At 44.7% G+C, this 21603-nt stretch overlaps 1 protein-coding gene across 10 annotated transcripts in view; it reads right to left on the bottom strand.

Moving 5' to 3' along the window:
• Nucleotides 1-21603, bottom strand: part of BCAS1 (brain enriched myelin associated protein 1) — a 99324-nt gene that overhangs the window by 39439 nt on the left and 38282 nt on the right. For 6 of the 10 annotated variants that reach the window (XM_006063669.4, XM_006063671.4, XM_006063670.4 and 3 more), the window contains exons 5-7: nucleotides 5247-5390; nucleotides 3980-4024; nucleotides 1519-1653 (exon numbers count right to left, since the gene is read on the bottom strand). In XM_006063669.4, the coding sequence (XP_006063731.4) occupies nucleotides 1519-1653; nucleotides 3980-4024; nucleotides 5247-5390 (324 nt within the window). The remainder of the gene's footprint in view (nucleotides 1-1518; nucleotides 1654-3979; nucleotides 4025-5246; nucleotides 5391-21603) is intronic. The other 4 variants (XM_006063672.4, XM_044927500.2, XM_044927499.2 and 1 more) reach the window with 1 other exon arrangement.

The following is a 21603-nucleotide window of genomic DNA, read 5'->3' as shown; positions in this document are numbered from 1 at the left end:
GAATTCTGGGGGATTCCTTTGCCCCAGTCTCTGACCCGTTCCACCAGCAGTTACCAAATCGTCTACCGCATCCGGTAGTACTGCCTTTTAATTTCCCCTCCCCCACTGCAGAATCTCTCATCCGCCCCCTTCTCTCTTTGCAGAACAAAATAACTCTGTAGGGAAATCAAAGGGTGGCTCCATAATAGTTTGTTTATGCAAATATAGATTCAGCCAGGAGAGCTTTCTGTGGAGCTTTTATTTGCATACACAGTCCAGGGACTCTCATACCCAGCTGGGGATGTTTTTAAAATAAGTTCATTCAACCTAGTGGAGAATGGTGGACATTTCGAGCAACTTTAGAAGCATGCTGGCCCAAGTCCGGGGTCCTTTTAATTGATGATGGTTTTAGACAAATACTGGCTATTTCTTAGACACGAGAAGAATGAAATCTCCGAAACTGACTTCTGTGTTGTCTTTGCTTGTCAAGAACGTGGAGGCAGAGTTTGTTCCGCCTTCATTCATTGTTTTGCGGTGCCTGGGCTTCCATTTGGGTTCAGTATAAGTCTAGTTAATACAGGGAAGAGATGGAGCAGAGCACAAGGCGATAAAATCTTGAGGTTAGAAAAGTGTTTCCCAAAGTGCAGAAAGCAGACCATTGGTGGGATGAGAGATGGCTTTGGGTTGAGCCAAGATACGATATTAAATAATATTAAAACCATGAAAATACTCATCCTTTTTCAATTCTCATCTTTGTAAGACAATTCAGGAGGAAATCTCAGTCTGGTTTTGGTAGAGAAATCTTTAACATTTCCCTACCGTTGGCTAAGTGCCTTTCCATAAAGCTAGAAAGGCCAACAGTTCAGAGCTTAACATGAGCCAGGTAGCTAGAAGGTAATATCTTTTTTATTGCTTATATAATGGTACCTTCTTCTTATGAAAAGTGATTCTGCTTTACAAATGTGATGTAATGTTAAGTTTCTTTTCAAGATAACTTTAAATAAGGAGTAAGTAAATTTCAATATAGAAATATTTAATAAATATGAAAGTCTTTCAGTCGTGTCTGACTCTTTGCAACCCCCTATATGGTCCATGGAATTCTCCAGGCTAGAACACCGGAGTGGGTAGCCATTCCCTTCTTCAGGGGATCTTCCCAACTCAAGGATCAAACCCGGGTCTCCCACATTGCAGGTGGATTCTTTACCAGCTGAGCCACCAGGGAAGCCCCAAGTAAATAGTGATATATCTCAAAAATGATGGGGCAGGTACGCAAACATTCAACATTTGGGAAACACTGGGTTAGAAGAATCTTAGAACCCTGGTCCACACTAGTAATCTGAGACATTTAAAACCATGAGGACTTAAAAAAAATCACTGAAAATTGTCTCACATAATATTTAATTTCCCTCTAATGAGACCCACCACCTAAGGCTCTTTCTTCACTGAAGAGGAGCTGGGTGGACACAGGATGTGCAGGTAAGCCACAGAATGAAGACCAGGGTTCTGTTTTTTTCCCTCCTAGTTTAACGAGATACAGACCTTATGCCTAAAGAATTTTCTGAAGGCGAGTCCTAGCCTGGGGCTATGCAGGTGCTTTTTCTTGGCGCCTTTAGCCTGGACCTCGGATGTCTTCTGCCCGGCTTGTCCATCAGAGACACTTTCTCCCTTAGACGCCTTTCGGGCAACAGCAGTCACAGCTCAGAACTTTGTTTTTAAACAAAATCCATATTTCTCTTTTGTTTTTAAGTGCGGTAATCCTGGTTGTCAATTATCTACTGATACATCACCCTCATCTTCCAATCACAAGGAATCATGTGAACACTTTGTCAAACTCTCAGACACGGTTAAAGAGCACTGCCACCGTCTATTTTTGTTACACGTTGATTTTCAACACGGTAACCTATTCAAATGACCCAGATTAGCACAACTCCATCTGCTAAAGACAATGACAAGATTTTTAAGCTTTGTCTATAGGTCATGAAATAACCAGGTGAAAAAACTTTAAAAATGAAGAAGAGAATGCAGTCCCTCCTGGATGGCTTTAAATATCTAAATGCTACTGTCATGTGAAAAAAAAAATATATATATACATATACCTGAAGGTAAGCAACTTATTTTTGCATCCTGGACTCAAGGCAAATCCTGCCACTGAGTGGCTTTCATTCTCAAACTGATCTCCCCTTTTTTGGTATTAGAAACCTCAGGGGAACAGTATTATCCACAAAGATTCAACTGACTTCTAGATGGGCAGATCTCCTAGGCAAAAGATGTTTCTAGAATGAGCCAGTCCTCTGAGCCAAAATGAGACAAAATTGGGACTAAAATAGCCCAGCTACAATTATTCAGAATTGCTGACTCAAGTCACAAATGCTGGGGGATTTTGAGTGTGCTAAAAATTGCCCAGGGCCAAATGAGAAGATGGACAAAGGTTTCAAAGGCATAAATCTAAGAACTTCAGTAGAAAACATGTCCAGGAGGCAAGCGTGAGAATCAGGTTGGAAAGTCTGTTTGTGGGTGTCACAGGCAACCTACATTCACAAAAGCCTCTTTTGAGATCCAGTTGCCTCAGTAATGAACCCAGCCCTCTCTGGGCAGAAGCATGAGATTTTTATCTCTAGGTACTTTCTGTTGGGACCACATTCTAGGTGAGGCAGGAGCAGCTGATGAGAGGGAGGGCCCCAGGTCACTCAGAGAGCCACATGTCACACGCACACACCTTACTGTTTTCAAACAATGCAAGACGCAGAACCCAAAGAGAAATCCATGGACCCAACCATTCACTGAACTTGACCCTAGCAGCCTTGTAGCAAATAAATAACTTTATAGGAAAATGCACGTAGATGCCTCAGATATATCTTTTTTTTTTTCCAATGGAAAAAGAAAATTCTAGAGGAACCCATCAATACAAGGCAAATGTAATCCTGGTGTTCAATCTGTCCTGCAGGGATTAGGGAAATAGGGATCACCTACATTTGAATAGAGCTCCCTGGGCTTACCAGGCATGGTCACACCTTCAGTCCTGGGGGTGGGGAGATAGAAGTTTTATTGCCTTGGTTTTACAGATGTGGGAATTTGGGTTCAGACGGGTTAGGCTCACACAGCCTTCGAGTAGCAGGACTGTGGCTCGAACACAGGTCTTCTGAGACAAATTCTAGGATCTTTTTCATACCTCAGTCCCTTCAAATATGGGAAGCAGATGGACCAAGTTGGCCAACCCGTTTGTTTGGTCCCAGTGACTTTCAAATCACTTTCAGTCACCAAAAGGAGGACACAAGGCACTTCTCTGTCACCAAGGTCAGTTTTCCTCGTGATTCCCGGGAAATTCAAACCATGTGTCCTACTAAAGAAAACCGGCTCTGTCTAGTGTAAAGGGAAAACATCTCTAGAAAGTCGCCGTTGCAGACAAAATGTACTTTGAGGGGAACCGGCTGAATTTCTAGGATGACAGTGAAAAAGGGCACGCTCTCCAGGGCATCCTAACCCCTCCATTTGGCAAGTGTCAACTTGTGGCTGTTTCGTGCCACCAAGCAATTGCCATGGCAGTAGAGATTAATTTTTTTTTTCAAATGACATGAAAAACCAAGCAGGACACAGTTTTTAAAAACCAAAAGCCCAGAGGCTTACATCTGCTTTAAATTGAGTCCCACCGCTTTCTCATTTCCAGTGGCTTTTACTCTATTCCCTGGGTCTCTCCACACACAACGAAAAAGACTAAGATGATATATAACTATTAGTAGTCTGTTCTAATTCTGTGCAAGAAATTGGTTTTTGTGACATTATTTAGCCACAATTGGCACATATTTCAAGTTTTCCACCAAAATTTTCATTAAAATACCATTAACATAAAAGGAACATTTTAAGGACAACCTAACGGCAGTGTTAAATTGCCAAATATGTAAACATGTATCTACACACACACATGAAATTCAAAAAAGAGGACAGAAACCCAAAGCCAGTTTCACACACAAACCCAAATATAAACATACTTCAGGCTACCTACCGTGTCTTCTGGATCTTTTTTTGTTTCAGCTTTGTTAGGCGAAACCTTAAAAGTTTGAAAAAAACAGATGTTACAAACCATAGCTCTTTAGGGTGATTTTATTTATTTCTTTTTTTTTCTCTCTCTCTCTTTCCTTTCTTTTTTTGGCCTTGCTGCAGAATCATAGTTCCCCAACCAGGTACTGAACCCAGGGGCCCACAGTGAAAGCATCAAGTCCTAACGCTGGGCCCCCAGGGAAGTCCTTATTTCATATTTTTATTTAACACAGTCCAGTTTACTCTACAGGTAAGGAATATAATAAGAAATCCTGGTAATGCCTAGGTATAGAAAAGTTAATGAAGTTAATATTTTATAGTGAAATGCATCAGATCTTATACATTCACCCAGAGCTTGACTACATTCAAGTGTGTCTCTTGGAAGGCCAGACTTTCCAGCAAGGCTCCCATTGATCCAAACAAACATACAGCCCTTTGGTGTTTGTCGCACACCCTGTTGATTTTTTTCTGTTTTATCTTTCGAAGCTGGTCTTGGTCTTTGGAAATAGCCCAAATGAAGCTGTCTGTTTAATTATGCATGCACTCACTCAGCCCTTTTCTGAGTGTTTGGCACGTGCCAAGCCGTGGGCCCTGAAGAGTCAGAGATGAGCAAGCAATGGAAGGCGTGGGTCCCTGCCTCAACCCGATGAGAGCTTTAGACGTAACAAGATAGAAAGTGACTTCTACAGTTCGATTTGCCATTTGAGTGGCAAAAACGCTTTGGCAGGTCAGCAACTCAAGGAAGTTTTTTCCAATTATTTTTATGGTCAGTGACCGTAAGACACCAACTGCGGTAGAGTTCCATGACCACATGGCTCACGTTGTACTGAAAGCAAAAGGAGAGGGGCAGCCGAGGATGAGATGGCTAAATAGCATCACTGACTCCACGGAGGTGAATCTGAGCAAACCCCAGGAGACAGTGAAGGACAGGGAGCCTGGCGCGCTGCAGTCCACGGGGCCGCATGTAAGTTGGACGCGACTTCACCGCTGAACAACAGCGTGGCTATAGTTTGGTCACCTGCCATGCTTCTCACAGTTGCCAGCAGTAAAGGCTCCTTCGCGGAAAGTCAATTCCCTTACGAAACACCTTTCCCTGTTCTCCAGGGTCCGGCTACACCAAGATGACACCCCGTTTAGAGCAGTGCCATTCAAGCCCGTCATTCTTAGAGCTAGCAAAACTTTCTTGCAATAAGACTTAGGAATAGAGTAGAAAAGGAGTTGAAATTACTTACCAGGGTTTTAAAGAAGCTCATGATGGAACTGTTCTCTGCCTGGGCGTCCTCCTTTGCAATCTCCAGTTGCTCAGGGTCCCCGGGGACAGAGCGGCTCACAGTTGGGACTTCCTGTCCTCCCTTTCCCTTGCCGTCAACTAAGTCCTAGGATTGAGACAGAGTTTTCACGGTTGCAACTTGTTGAATGTGGACTCTCAAAGCAATATTTTTGCTTCCCGCCTCTTTCTCCCTTACCCGCTAATTCCAGCCATACTTCTTCTGCCCACAGGGATGTAGAACAATCAGGGGCTTATGAGAGTCACTCTTCCTTCCCCGCCCCCTCTTCTAACAGAATCAGCATCTGCAGTCAAGTCGGAGGGACATTGTCCGGAGCCAGAGGCGAGCAAACACGGCAGGGCGCGTCCCAAACAAAACCCCTTTTCTCCCAGCTCTGCAGAAAGGCTGTGCAGGACGCAGCGCTCTGTGGTCCCCGGGTCTGATTGTGGGAGATCCTTCTATGCGGTTTCCCACCGTCCCCACAGTGGTGGATTGTATCAACTAAGAAACGCACTGATATTTTAGAACAATAATTCCGTCTTCAGGATCTGGGAGTTTATTGGTGAAAAGCTGGGGTACAGCGATGGACTTCCTCTTCTAACCCACCCAGGATGGCAGGATGCTTGCCAAAGTGGCCTTTTTTGTTTTCTTCACTCCCATGACCTTGGGCCAAGCCAGGTTACTTCAAACCCATCCATTCTGCAGGCTTGGGCTCAAGTTTACATCCTTCGCTGAAGTCTTTCTGGGTCACAGCACCCACAGGACCTGTTCCCTTCTTTGGGTTTCTAGATAGCCTCCCCATGCTGAATCACTTGGCATATGGGTTAGCCTAGTTCCAAGGACCAAGCCAGAAGAGTCTGCATCAGAAATGGGGCTTTCTTTGGAACTTCCCTGGTGGTCCAGTGGTTAAGACTCAGCACTTCCAACACAGGGGGCGTGGGTTCGATTCCTGGTTGGGGAATTAAGATCCCACATGCTGCATGGCATGGCCAAATAAAGAATGTGGCTGCTTTTTTATTGAACAGCTATGACAATATATAAACACATTTTGGTGAATATTTTAAAAGGTAATAATAATGTGTGTATTCCACAGAGTTTTCCTCAGTTCCAGAGCTCTCTCTAAATGGAGCAGCGCTTCTTGTGAAATGCCTCTGAAAGAGCTGGAACTTCATAAAACCCAACTCAGATCAGAGCCACAGCTCTAAGTTCTCAGCTTTTCTAGTTCATCCCAGGCAGAACGAGTTTTACCTGGGAAGAGATGCCCTTTTAAACAGGTTCTAATATAACTTCTTGTTCATGCTGTGTGCTGTGCTGTGCTAAGTCCCTTCAGTCGTGTCCGGCTCTTTGAGACCCCACAGACTGTAGCCCACCAGGCTCCTCTGTCCATGGAATTCTCCAGGCAAAAATACTAGAGTGGGTTGCCGTGCCCTCCTCCAGGGCATCTTCCTGACCCAGGGATTGAACCTATGTCTCTTACGTCTCCTGCATTGGCAGGGGGGGTTATTTATCATTAGTGCCACCTGGGAAGCCCTTTTCTGTTCATATTAGAAGTCTAATATGAGTTGAATTTTTTTATAATTCCAAGGTATAATTCGTATCCAGGTTGTTAAGTAGGTTGATAAAGAGGATGGTTGAAAATTTTGTGTCTAGCAGATGAGTGGCTTCCCAGATGCATGCTAGTGGTAAAGAACCCACCTGCCAATGCAAGAGATGTGGGTTCAATCCCTGTGTCAGGAAGATCCCCTGGAAAAGGTAATGGCAACCCACTCCAGTATTCATGCCTAGGAAAACCCACGGACAGAGGAGCCTGGCGAGCTACAGTCCATGGGGTCTCAAAGAGTCGAACACGACTGAAGCACCTTGGCGCTTAGCATGTGGTGCGCCTGTGTGGGCGATGATTTGATTTTAGGTGGTGCATATACATGGACACATACAGATGCATGAAGTTATTCTTTAGGAGTGTTTGTTTGGAAAGATACTTCTTTGGTACAATGAACAGTTTTGCTTGGGTAGAGTTGAGTAGAAAAACTTTAGATGAAATATTAAATCAAAAAAGTTACATAAATCATCAAACAGGTGTGTGTCAGACGAGCCAGCATGGGTGTGGTACCAGCACTAAGTCTAATGGAGCGCCCCACCAGGCCTGCTGGAGCTGGTCCTTGGACAGAGTTACTTACTTCCACCTACTCATTCATTCGCCTTCGTTCAGTAACGTGGTGGGGGAATCGTGAGCACGTGCAAACTGTAGAGCAGCCCCACGGTGTGAGTGCCGCCCGGAGCCAGCCGGCCCAGGCTCTGCCCTCTGCTCCGTTCACACCCCTGCCTTTTCGTGTTCCCTGATGTCTGTGTCTAGAGTGTTCATGGGCCAGAAGAGCAGCACCTGCCTCTGAGGGTCGTTGGGGTATCAGTGGGATGGCCCGTCTACAGGGTTTAGCGCGTGTGCAGCGCACAGTGCCGTTTTGCTGTTTAGTTGCTAAGTCGTGTTTGACTCTTCGTGACCCCACGGACGCAGCCCGCCAGGCTCCCCTGTCCTCCACTATTGCTCAAACGCATGTCCATTGAGCCGGTGATGCCATCCAGCCATCTCATGCTGTCATCCCCTTCTCCTCCTGCCCTCAATCTTTCCCAGCATCAGGGTCTTCTCAAATAAGTCAGTTCTTCGCGTCAGGTGGCCAAAGTATTGGAGCTTCAGCTTCAACATCAGTCTTCCTAATGAACATTCAGGACTGATTTCCTTTAGGATGGACTGGTTGGATCTCCCTTCAGTCCAAGGGACTCTCAAGAATGTTCTCCAACACCGCAGCGTGAAAGCACCAGGCACACAGTAAACCTTCAATAAATGATGTTACTGTCGTCGTGACTGTTAAGCTACTGAGCCTCATCTTGAGCCTGGTGAGACTGACAAAATTGAACCAGAGACGTTCCTGTCTCGAAGTGCTTACAGTCTCACAGTGGATAAAGGCCGGCAAAGAAGAAGAACTTGGGTAAAAGGAAACACGAGTCCCACGAGCCCACTTAGCTGCCGTTCAGAATCAGCTGGGCAGCATTTTACACCAGCGTTAACACCCAGACACTCCCTGAACCAATCTGATCAGAATGTCTGGAGGTGAGGCTCAGGCATCATCATTTTTAGAGCCTCTGGGTGATTCCAATGTGCGTCAAGGATGAGAACAGCTGAGCTAGAGGGATGAGGAAGGGTTGAAGATGGAGCAGCATCTGCCCTCGGCCCTGGAGCCTGAGCTGCGGGTGGACACGTAGGGTGGGGAGGGCTGGGGTGGAGAGGAGTTTCAGACGGCGGGAAGGACATGAAAGGGAAGGATGAGGTGGGAACCCAGGTGGGAAGGGCTTCAGGGGCAGGTTATTCAGTTCGACTGAGATCCAGGGGGCAAGACAGGCTTCCCAGGCAGCTCAATGGTAAAGAACCTGCCTGCAATGCAGGAGACCTCAGGAGACCCCAGTTGAATTCCTGGGCTGGGAAGATCTGCTGGAAAAAGGATAGGCTACCCACTCCAGTATTCTGGCCTGGAGAATTCTATACAGTCCATGGGGTTGCAAAGAGTCGGACACGACTGAGCGACTTTCACTTTCTTTCACTGGTGGTCCAGTGGTTAAGAATCCACCTGCTGAACAGAAGGTACGGGTTTGACTGCTGGTCCAGGAAGACCCCACGCGCCACAAATACTGAGCCTGTGTGCCAGAGCCCGGCGCTCGGCGACAAGAGAAGCCGCCGCAGTGAGAAGCCCGGGAACCAGAGCTAGAGGCGTCCCCGCGCCACAACCAGAGAAGGCCTGCATGCAGCAGCGAAGACCCCGAGCGGCAGGAATAAAATAAGTAAACAAAAAGTTTAAAAAGATTAAAAAGTTTATACAAGCATTACAGGAGAGGGCTGAAAAAGTAGGAATGAAGAACCACTCAAAAGTCTCCACAATCCTAGAACAAGTAAATAAAGCAGCATGTCATAGTAACATGTGGAATCTACCTACGGACCACGTGATGGGATATTTTGCAGCCATACCTTCTTTGAGGAATGTGGAATGAGAAGGAAAAATGTCCATGGTAATATCATTATAATGATAATGATCAACCTTTATATGTCAAGCCCAATGCTAAGCTAGTTAAAAAGATCTCATTTAGTTCTTATAACGATTTGTGACGCCATTTTTACTGATAAAGAAATTGATTCATGCAAAGAATAAATAACTTGCCTTTGATCTTAGACTAAAGCTAGGATTTGACCCTAGGCCCAAATGATTTCAGAAGCAAAAAGCTTTTAAGTACCATCTACACTGCCTCACACCTCCCTTCCTTCAGGGGTTTACCCAAATATCAACTTTGTACAAAGAGTTATCCTGTTTTAATTTCCCTTGTCTCTATTCCTCTTCCCTGCTATTTTCCCCACATTTGTCATCATTCACATATAACACAGGTTTGATCCCTGGGTCGGGGAAGATCCCCTGGAGTAGGAAATGGCAACCCACTCCAGTGTTCTTGCCTGGGAAATCCCCCGGACAGAGGAGCCTGGCAGGATAGAGTCCATGGGGTCACAAAGAGTCAGGCACGACTGAGCACACACAAGAACAACATGTAACACATTTTGACCAAAGACATATGCGAGTTTAGTGTGTGATACAGGTTTTTTATATTAAAGGACTTTTTATATTGAAGATGTAGGGACAGGGGTGGCCATCTAAAAAGTTAACACAGTGCCATAGTCCTGTGTGTGTGTGTGTTAGTTGCTCAGTCATGTCCGACTCTTTGCGACCCCGTGGACTGTAGCCCACTAGGCTCCTTTGTCCGTGGGATTCTCCAGGCAAGAATACTGGAGTGGGTTGCCAATTCCTTCTCCAGTGCCATAATCCTACTCTGGGGAAAATCTAAATGGATAAATACACTAGAAGAGCACTTAGGAAATGCTTCCATAATTTTGGATTGACAGAGCTTTTGTAACTTTGACTGAAACTCCAAAAGTCGTGAAAGGAATGGTCGAAAGTCAAAAAGTCTGAATGTTTGAAGATGTTCTGTGAGGAGGCTGGGGTGAGAAGCAGGCGCCCTCGTGTTTTACTGAGTCAAGTCAAGTAACTTCAGTCCCGATGGAGGGAGGGTCGGAATTCTGGCACTACCAACTAAAATTAAAAACATGTATATTCTTTTAAGGAGTTCCCTGGTGGTCCAGTGGTTAAGAATCCGTCTTGCAATGCAGGGGATGTGGGTCGATCCCTGATTGGGGAACTTGAGATCCCAAACACTGTGGAGCAACTAAACTCCTTGAGTGGAAACCAGCGAGGCCGTGCTCCGTGATGCAGACCCTGCGTGCTGCAGCCAAACGGATGACGGATGAAGGGTACTGTAAAAAGCATATATTCCTTTACCCAGTGATTCTGCTCTTAAGAGTTGAGTTCACGTAAGTATGAAATAACAAATGCAAAAGCTTATTTACTACAATGAGGTCATAGCAAATGCTTGGAAACCTGCCAAATGTCATTAATAAAGTCCTGGGTAAATAACTCATGGTACATCCATTCATTGGAAAACGATGTGTTCCAGATTTGGACGCTGTACAGATAAAGACAGTAGTGTTAGCTGGGGAAAGAAAGCACGGGCTAGAACACAGTGCCTAGTAGATTAGCGTTTGCTTAAACAAGAAGGAGCGTGAATTTATGCTTGTCTTTTGCTTGCATATGCTCAGGAAAGATTCATTTAAAAATACAAACAGTGATTATCTGGCGGGAGCGGCATTGCTAGACAAGTACGCCATTTAATAATTTCTTATTTTGAGCCATGTGAACATATTATGTATTAAAAATTAAAATTAAAACAAAATGTGTGGCTTCCCTGCTGGCTCAGTGGTGAAGAGTCCGCCTGCAGGGGACGCAGTTTCGACCCCCGTCTGGGAAGACCCCACACCCGAGAAGCAGCTAAGGCCGTGGGCTCCAACTGCCGAGCCGGTGCTCCGGAGCCGGGAGCCACAGGACTGAGCCCGCGCGTCCCGGAGCCCCGCCCCACGGCAAGGGGAGACACGGCAGCTACAGAAGAGCCCGCACAGCAAGGAAGGCCCAGCACGAACAAAACTGAACAAATACAACAAAGTGGGGACGACTGCCTCCAAATTTACAGAAGCCATCCAGAGAGCCAAACAGCACGCCGGCGAGGGCGAGCCGGCCCACGGCCACCAGGGTGTGGCCTATGCCTGAACCATGGGGTATTTGTAGGATCTCTGTTCTTAACTACAAATGTATCTTCGCTATTTTCATCAGGCCTCCGGATCATTCTGAGCAAACAGAAATTTCAGACAGAAACACAGGCACTCTCCAGGAACTATCTGGAAACTTCTTTTTAAGAAACAGGTGTCCATGGGGTCAGCGTGTTTTTCATCTGTGCGGAAGAGACCTACATATATTTTTTTCCCTTTCACTTGGCTTCAAAGGGCAGACAGATTGAAACACTAGTTAACGACCACAATTTGTCATGTTGAAAAACTGCTGCCTTATCATAACTTGTCTATGATCAAACCCACATGGGGCTTCTGGCGCCTTCCTCCCACTGTAAATTGTCAGCTGGGTTCCTTCTCCCTCAGAGCAAGGTCTGCATTGTCCAAGTGAGAATATACGTGAAGGCAGGATGATCAAGACTAAAAAAAAGCCTCTCCTGGAACTACTTGTAATGAACGTCTACCTCATCTAGAGGTCCCCACCGATCGGGCAGCACTGGGTTCATTGTGAATTTTTGTACCAAGAATCACGGTCCAACACGCAGCTTAACACGGGAAGATTTGTCTAAGCAATGTTGACTGGTACAGAAACCCATTACCCCACTCTCTTCCATCTGTTAGAAATTCGAGCCACATGCTGTCTGGGATAAAAGGGAGAGCTCCGCCTCCTCTCCCACGCGGTTGCCCCAGACGCACAAGGCCATCACCGGCTCAGCAACAGCGGGCTCCAGACTAACACCCAGGCCTCGCTCTTCTCCCTCCACACCGCCTGCACACACCCACTGTCACACCGACGGTGAACAACGGGATCCGTGCACGCTCAAAGCTAAACACACATCCTTCAGTTTTCTTAGAAGGGCAAGAAATCAATCAAATAAGCAGGAAGGGATTCCAAGACCAAAGTCTACTAAAAATGTTCAGTGGAAATTTAACATTTCTGAAGTAATTTGGGAATTTTTCTTTAACACCTCGTTTTACTACAAAGCTCAAAACCACCGAAGGAGGATCTCTCCTGGGAGTTTATTTTGTATTTTTACTTTTTTTCCTCTATTCTTTTTTAAGATTTATTTATATGTGTAATTTTTGGCTGCTCCGGGCCTTCTCTGCTCTGTGCAAGCTTTCTCCGGTTTTGTGGAGCAGGGCTTCTCTCCAGCTGTGCACGGGCTTCTCGCTGCAGTGGCTTCTCTTGCTGCAGAGCACAGGCTCTAGGGTGGCCGGGCTTCAGTAGCTGTGGCCCCCAGGCGTAGTTGCTCTGAAGCATGTGCGATCTTCCCGGACTAGGGATCGAACCTGTGTCCCTTGTATTCTGGATTCTCAACCACTGGACTACCAGGGAAGCCCTTTACCACTATTCTTGCCCATTCACATCAACGGATAGAAATGCATTCACATCTTTTAAGCTCATGGCAAAAATAAGGAAAGAACTCAAATAGCACAACCGTAAAATACAGTTACGAGAGGACTTGGAAAACTGCCCATCCACAGCGTTTTCTCTTTCCAAAACACACATTGGCTGTGCGTTTTAAAAGCCAGTGTTATTTCTGAACAAGAAATTGCCACGCAACCTCTGGATTGCACAGTTGCAGAATGACTGTAAGTGAAAATAACCCGTTAAACCTCTGGTTACTGCTGCGGTTTCTAATACAGCTCAGGAGGGTGCAAGCTTCATAGCGCCGTCTAGTGGAGGAACTGGGAAACTACCTAGATTGCAATATTTTCCGTATACTTAGGCAGTACTCTGTGCTTGCTTCATTTATAAAAAAGAGAAAATTTACATGAGCAAAGAATAAAAGTATTAACTGCACCCATTATCCCACGACAGCAAATAACTACTGCCAACAATTTTCAGTTTTGCATTTCAAGTCCCTCTCTGGGTAGAAGGATGAATGTACATGTTGACAGGCAAGGCAAACATGATATTTATCCTAAAGGGATGTTTCTGTATACACTACTTTGAAACTTGATTTTCTTATTTAATGTTATGTTATAGCTATCTTCACAATCAATAATTCTATTTCTATGTCATCTTGTTCATGATCTCCAGTGTAAGGGTATACCAGACTCAGTGCAAAGTCTCTCTAACCAGATCTTTTAGATCTTCCCAACTTGAAAAACTAAGACCAGCAGCGTATTAAAAAGCAGAGACATTACTTTGCTGACAAAGGTCCGTCTAGTCAAGGCTATGGTTTTTCCAGTGATCATGTATGGATGTGAGAGTTGGACTATAAAGAAAACTGAGCTTTGATGCTTTTGAACTGTGGTGTTGGAGAAGACGCTTGAGAGTCCCTTGGACTGCAAGGAGATCCAACCAGTCAGTCCTAAAGGAAATCAGTCCTGGGTGTTCATTGGAAGGACTAATGCTGAAGGTGAAATTCCAATACTTTGGCCACATGATAAGTATTGGCCAAATACAGACTCATTTGAAAAGACCCTGATACTGGGAAAGATTTATGGCAAGAGGAGAAGGGGATGACAGAGGGTGAGATGGTTGGATGGCATCACCGACTCAATGGACATGGGTTTGAGTAAACTCTGGGAGATGGTGATGGACAGGGAGGCCTGGCGTGCTGCAGTCCATGGGGTCACAAAGAGTGGGACACGACTGAGCAACTGAACTGAACTTTTCTCTTACAAATAATGTGGGACTTCAAAAAACACAAAACCTTATGGATAAATGTTACACATTTTCTCAATAAATTCCCAGATGTCATATTGTCCTTTCAAATTTCTTAAGACTTAAAAATTGTGTACTGCCAGAGTGCCACAGTTGAAATAAACTTCCTAGTGAGCCAAGTAGTTGATTAAGAAATTACCAGACACTTCAGAGGGCAATAAAATAACATAAAAATATTGAAGTGTAAAATCTAGATTAAAAAAAAATTCACATTGGCAACTTTAAAAAGTTTATGTATTTGTAAAATGTATATAGGACTTAGCTGCAGCACACGTGGCCTTCGCCGTGTCTCGTAGGGTCTTTGGTGCTGTACTCAGGCCCTCCAGGATGCCACATGGGCTTAGCTGCTCTGCAGCATCGGATGTGGGATCTTAGTTCCCCAACCAGGGACTGAGCCTCTGTCCCCTGCACTGGAAGGCAGGTTCTTAACCACTGGACCACCAGGGAAGTTCCTGAAATCTAGACTTCTCATCGTCTTCTGGCGTGTGTTCTAGGTGGGAGAATCTTCATGACACAGATCTAAAAATGCTCCACTGACCCATTTTCTCTTTTTTTTTGGAAGGAGAGGCAACCCTGTTCATTTTAGCTGCTTAACCTGATTGAATCAAGCCAGGTTGGACCAATTATCCCGTATGATATACTTTATTACAAATCACAAGCTCACCACCTGTTTTAATACTCTGTAGACATAACCTCAGGTTATTAATAGCTCATCTTATACCTTTGCAGCAAAAGTGTAACACAGCACCTTGACACGATAGAGCCTCGTTAGCCTGCGGTATTGACCGAGGCAGAGATGTTATATTTATGAGATTAAACAAACCAGCTGTCCATTTTAGTCATAGGTGGAAGGTGGAAAGAAGTCTATCAGAGAAAGCAATTCACACTTTCTTCCTATAAATAAGGGTTTTCCATTTTCTCTCTCAGCAACTCCTCCACTTGAGGGGTAAGTGAATTTTTCAACTTGATTTCCGATGGCAAGTGAAATGTGGGTAGAGACTTAAGCAATAAAATGTTCTTTCCTTGCTTCTTTTTCTGGCAGCAGTAATTACTTTGGGGATATTCCTAAGGACACAGGAGTTGGCATATCCTTAAATAAAGTCCGCTATGTATGATATAAAATTGAAAAATACGATTACAGTGGGTAAAGAGTGGGCACAGAGTAATTCCAGGTCATGTCGGGCAAAAAACAATCTGTGGAAGGCGCTTCTGTCCTGTGATTAGTTCCAACATGGACAACCCCCAGACTGATAACAATATTTTACGTTTATTAGAGAGAAAAAAGATCCAACATTAAAAAAAAAAAAACTTTAAAATACAAAAGCAAATAACCCATAGCCTAGAACAAGTTCGTCATCTGTTTAACAAACACTTCCCAAAAGTGAGAAAACGGTTTTGAATGCTGCAAAATTAGGTTGCATATTTTCTAAGAATTGTTTGGACTTATTCAGGAAAAGAAAAATCACATCTTTTTTCCTGAATTTTTGCATTAGACCGAATCTTTCCTGACCCCACCCTCTATCCAATCCTAATTATCAGCTTCCTCTCTCCTCTGCTTTCTATCTCAAAACTCTGTTTATTTCATTCGTAACCCTTTTCATACACTGGAACTGCTTATTTTCTTGGTTATTGGTCTTCTCCTTCATGGATCATAGCCTTGACAGCATAAAAAGCAGAGACATCACTTTGCCAACAAAGGTCCGTACAGTCAAAGCTATGGTTTTTCCAGTAGTCATGTACAGATATGAGAGTTGGACCATAAAGAAGGCTGAGCGCCAAAGAATTGATGCTTTTGAATTTGGTGCTGGAGAAGATGCTCGAGAGTCCCTTGGACAGCAAGGAGATCAAACCAGTCAATCCTAAAGGAAATGAACCCTGAATATTCATTGGAAGGATTGATGCTGCAGCTGAAGCTCAAATTCTTTGGCCACCTGATGCGAAGAGGAGACTCACTGGAAAAGACCCTGATGCTGGGAAAGATTGGGGGCAAAAGGAGAAGAGGGCAGCAGAGGATGAGATGGCTAGATGGCATCATTAACTTAATGGACATGAGTCTGAGTAAACTCTGGGAGACGGTGATGGACAGGGAGGCCTGGTGTACTGCAGTCCATGGGGTTGTGAAGAGTCGGATACGACTGAGCGACTGAACAACAACAAAATTGTTTTATGCTATAATGAAAGCTCGCATGGGGTATAACATTCTGTTCATCCTAAAATCATTCCTGGCACAAAGAAAGCACTCAGATGTTTGATGAATGAATAAACGAAAAGTACTGATCCTTCCGATTCACTGTTCAACACCTGCTTATGAACTGACCCTAAGGCTGGATTTACAGCTTATTAGCCTACATTGCTTCAAATTGTCTTACACGCTATGAAGGATGAAAAGTGGTCTCTGTTGGAGATTTTTCTGTACTCCCAACTCTGCCACAAGAACAGAGCAGTGCAAAGAGCACTGCACGAGCTGTGCTCTGGGGGCCGACGGGGGAGGTGGGGGCGCGGGCAAACTGGAGGAGCACCCCGCCCGAGGGCAGGCACAGCGCATACCCGATCGCGGATGGACGTTCCTACTTTCAGACACGCACAAAATAAGGATTCTACTGAGATCTCACACTTCAAAACTGCTGTCAACCAACTTTGTCAATTGCAAAATGTTATCAATGGACTAAAACATTACTATAAAACACTGTGTATGCCAAATGGGCTTCCCTGGTGGCTCAGACAGTGAAGAATCCGCCTGCAATGCAGGAGACCTGGGTCCCATCCCTGGGTCGCGAAGACCCCCTGTAGAAGAGAAGGGCTACCACTCCAGGATTGTGGCCTGGAGAATTCTGTGGACAGAGGTCAAATAAAACCTATGTGCAGCTTCATACATCCCATAAGAGTCCATTTTTCAACTTTGGTCTATGTGCCTAGCTCAGCATTTTCTAGAAGAACTATTCCTTGGGAGATATACGCAACTGGCTGGACAAATGATAGCTCTATGCAGACTGAAGCCTGAGAAACACTCAGTTAGACAAAGCAGAGCAGGGGTGCCTGCCGCAGGACTTCTCAGAGCCTTTAGTGGCCAATGTCCACTGTGCATCTTCACGAGAGATGACAGGCCAACTGCTATTTCCCAAAACTGTTTGATGCTGGTACTCTATTCCCAGGCTGATCTCACCTAACGGATGAGGCTACAGAGTATCAGTTTGGGAAATGCTAGCTTCAGGAATTTAAACAAGATGTAAGATGTTTCTAAAAGTCCGAAATGTTCCCTCTTTTTGAGCTCATGTGCACAGTGGTCAACCACGTAGCTGACAGATTGGAATCCGCCACTTTCCAGCCGTGTGATCTCAGCCAAGTTATTTCTCCCCTCTGAGTGCTGTTGCTGGGTTAGTCAGTCAGTCCCCTCTGGCTCTTCTGAGTTAGTAAATGCTCACCGAATCAGGGCTGCTCTGATAGCCTTGAAGAAGAGAATCAGATTGGATAATGCCAAAGGGTAAGCAAACTCAAAACGTAGTTTGCAAGTTCATTGCAAAATACAATTCACTTAATATTCAACCATGAGGATTAGCACCATAACATATTAAAGACTGAATGAAAATATCAAATAAATAGGAGAGATATATGATTCTGCAGTTTGTTAAAGCATCTGTAGCATACATATTGCTCCCCTAGCGGCTCAGTTAAGTTCAGTCGCTCAGTCATGTCCGACTCTTTGTGACCCCATGGACCGCAGCACGCCAGGCCTCCCTGTCCATCACCAACTCCCGGAGCTTGCTCAAACTCATGTCCATTGCATTGGTGATGCCATCCAGCCATCTCATCCTCTGTCGTCCCCTTCTCCTCCTGCCCCCAATCCCTCCCAGCATCAGGGTCTTTTCCAATGAGTTAGCTCTTTGCATCAGGTGGCCAAAGTATTGGAGCTTCAGCTTCAGCACAGTTCTTCCAACGAATAGTCAGGACTGATTTCCTTTAGGATGGACTGGTGGATCTTGCAGTCCAAGGGACTCGGTGGCTCAGTGGTAAAGAATCTGCCTGCCAATGCCCGGGATGTTGATTCAGTCCCTGGGTTGGAGAAGGAAACGGCAGCCCACTCCAGTATTCTTGCCTGGGAAATCCCAAGGACAGAAGGGCCTGGTGGACCACAGTCACAAAAGAGTCGGACATGACTCAGCAACTAAATACAACAACAACACAGCATATAAATGTTTTGAAACCATTTTTCTTGAAAGTTGTGTTCGGCAGAGCTATCATGATATTACAGCAACATCCGCTAACACGCTTTGAGAAACTGGAACATGATGGGTACCGTCTTTATCCTTGTCAGATTCATCTAAGGAACATTACTGCCTGCCGAGGTGTGCCAGGCAGGACCACCTGCAGACACCCAGTTGCATAGGAAGCAGTCACACCCTTCAGGATCACTGTCTCCCTGTGTGAAAAGGACGACGGTGATAGAAGAGTCGTTCCAACTTCAGATTGTGACTACGCGGGGAGTGGAACACAAGTCAGTGGGTCGAAACCAGCGTTGTTGCTGTTGCTGTGTAATTACTAAATTGTGCTGAGTCTTTGCAACCCCATGGACTGCGGCCTGCCAGGCTCCTGTGTCCACGGATTCCCCAGGAAAGAAAACTGGAGTGGGTTGCCTTGCCCTCCTCCAGGGGATCTTCCTGACCCAGGGATGGAACCTGCATCTCCTGCATTGGCAGGTGGATTCCTTACTGCTGAGACACCAGGGAAGCCCAAAATTAGCATTAACGACTATCAAATGAAATAGGCTAGAAAGAGTAGGAAATGCCAGCCCTCGCTACTTGCTGAAGAATGGCGCTTTCCATGGATTCTTCGTCTCATCCATCTTTTTCTGTGGGTCAGAGTCAAGTTAAAGAGCCAGGGCAACGAGCGTATTTAAATAAATGACCGTCGGGAGATACTGCAGCAGCGTCTACCGGCTCATCCACTTAGTGGGTTTCTGACATGACGTTGGATAGAAAATAATGTATCTGCTTTCTACCTGTGGCTTATCACCTTTGCTGGCAGAGCCTGCTTTCTGTTGAAGGAACTTTCCACCCTTCCCCCACCTTGCACCTCCAACCAATCATGTGACTCAGCTCCTCCAATGGGTAAATTTTAGGAAACTCGTCTTTCATCTGGTAGGACATTATGACTCTACACACTGCTTAGAACTATGGCAGCCTTCTTAAAACCACAAAACCAGTATTTTATAGCAACTGTAAATGGAGGATAACCTTTAAAAATTGTGAATCACTGCATTGTATGCCTGAAAGTGCCAGGATATTGTACATTAACTATACCACAAAAAAAGAAACAAACACCCACAAGGGACCAAGCCTGTGAACCAAGCTGATACCCAGAGGGTGCTGGAGACAGATGCATCCTGGGGCCATGAAGATGCTCAACTGGACGGAACCCTTCACTTCTCGAATTCTTATTTATTATGTACAAGAAATGTACATTTTCCACATGAACTAAGCTACTGTTGAGTCAGCAGTTTTGTTATTTTTTTTTTAAATTGCAGCCAAAGCTACCCTAGATGATCTACTATTCAAACTCCATCATGCTGGAAGACCGTTTGCTCTACCTCATAATTCTTTATCTCTAAGTTTCTGACCATTTAACAAATACCACCCTTTTATTTGGCCTCCTTACTGCTGACAGCTTATGTCACCTTCTGTCCTCTCAGCAGCCTTGAGGGCAGGCAGTGTCTTCCTCTTGTGGATGAAACACAGGTTCTGAAATGACAGAGTGGCACAGGCTTTGCTCACTGCCGGGTCTTAATTCCCGCTCTGCCTGCAATTCACTTGTGTGGCCTTGAACCAGTAACTTGACTTCTCTGAGCCTGTTTCCTCATTTGTTAAAAGGCAACAAAAACGTCTACCTTGCTGTGTTGTTACAAGAATCAAAGCAGATAAGGTGCGCCAGATGTTCACTGTCTGGCCTAGGAATAACAAGCTGTTAGGAACTGGGGCAACTGCTATTATTTCACTTTACCAAACAGCTAGTAAGTGGTAGAATCTGAACTCATTTCCATATCCATGCAGACTCCTATCACTTACACATCACCTCGGCTACTATAAATGTTTCATATCAAATGTTTCTTCGTGCTAATTTATAAAGTTCATAAAATTACAGTGCTATAGCTAAAATTGTGTTATAGCTAAAATTTGAATTGTGGTGCTGTAGAAGACTCTTGAGAGGCCCTTGAACAGCAAGGATTAAACCAGTGACTCCTAAAGGAAATCAACCCTGAATATTCATTGGAAGGACTGCTGCTGAAGCTGAAACTGAAGTTCCAATACTTTGGCCACCTGATGCAAAAGAGCCAACTCATTGGAAAAGACCCTGATGCTGGAAAAGGGGGCAACAGAGGATGAGATGGTCAGATGGCATCACTGACTCCATGGACATGAGTCTGAGAAAACTCCGTGAGATAGTGAAGGACAGGAAAGCCTGGCGAGCTGCAGTCCATGGGGTGGGAGTCGGACATGACTTAGCGACTGAACAACCATAGCTTCTGTCTGGTTTCATAGACAGAAGAGAGCTAATAGAGACCTCGAGTGTCAGACTAGGAAACTGAGGCTCGTGTGTATAAGCACTGAAGTTCTATTCTTTCTAAAATAATTTCACCACTTCTGCATCTTTTTTTTCCAACCCAGATTAGGACATAGGCCTCAGCTTATGCAGTTTTCAAGTTGGATTCAGTTGTGCTATCTCTGCAAGTTTTATGCTTATTTCATAACTTGGTAATTAAAGATGAGTTTCCCCTCTGTTTTGACAAAGTCTTTTGGGTAGATACTTCTCTTAAGTCATGACCTTATCACCAGAGGTAAACAGCATGAAATAAAAACACACCTCATAATTTACTTGGCCTTTCTAATGTTGGAGATAGGTGGGGTTTTCTTGTTTGTTTGCTTTTGATTTGAGGTTAACTTGGTATTTCCACATTTGCATGTACTAACATTTTTGAACAGCACTTCCTCTCATTATCATTCAGTTTTCCATACTCACAGTGTTATTGCAGTTTCAAATAATTGGTAAAAATATAACATTGAGAATGAGAAGTATGAGTTTTGGAGATGGACAATTGTTTTTTGCTGCATAATTGGGGTAAGTGGCTTGGTTTCGCTAAAGTTTTGATTTCTTAATCTGTAAAATGATAAAGATATTAAAATTCTCTTGGACATTTTGATGTTTCAATGAGACGATTCCTTCAAAGAGATTTTATCGCAGAATTTCACTGAATATATAGAATACCCCCAGAATACTAGAGGAATTCATGTCCTCAGAAACCACCCAGGAGGGGACATGTGGTCAGCTTCATGGAGAATTTGGCCCTTGAAGGTAAAGTTAATTTCTGATAAACAGAGAGAGAAGGAGATGAAGGCAGAGAGAGGCCTGGGGAGCAGATGGTGTCTGCTCAGGTCACATGTTGGCAA

The sequence above is a fragment of the Bubalus bubalis genome, chromosome 14 (genome assembly GCF_019923935.1).
Source record: "Bubalus bubalis isolate 160015118507 breed Murrah chromosome 14, NDDB_SH_1, whole genome shotgun sequence".
In the NCBI taxonomy this organism is placed as follows: domain Eukaryota; kingdom Metazoa; phylum Chordata; class Mammalia; order Artiodactyla; family Bovidae; genus Bubalus; species Bubalus bubalis.
Note: the sequence above shows the minus strand (reverse complement) of the source record. Positions and strands in the feature narration are given on the sequence as shown.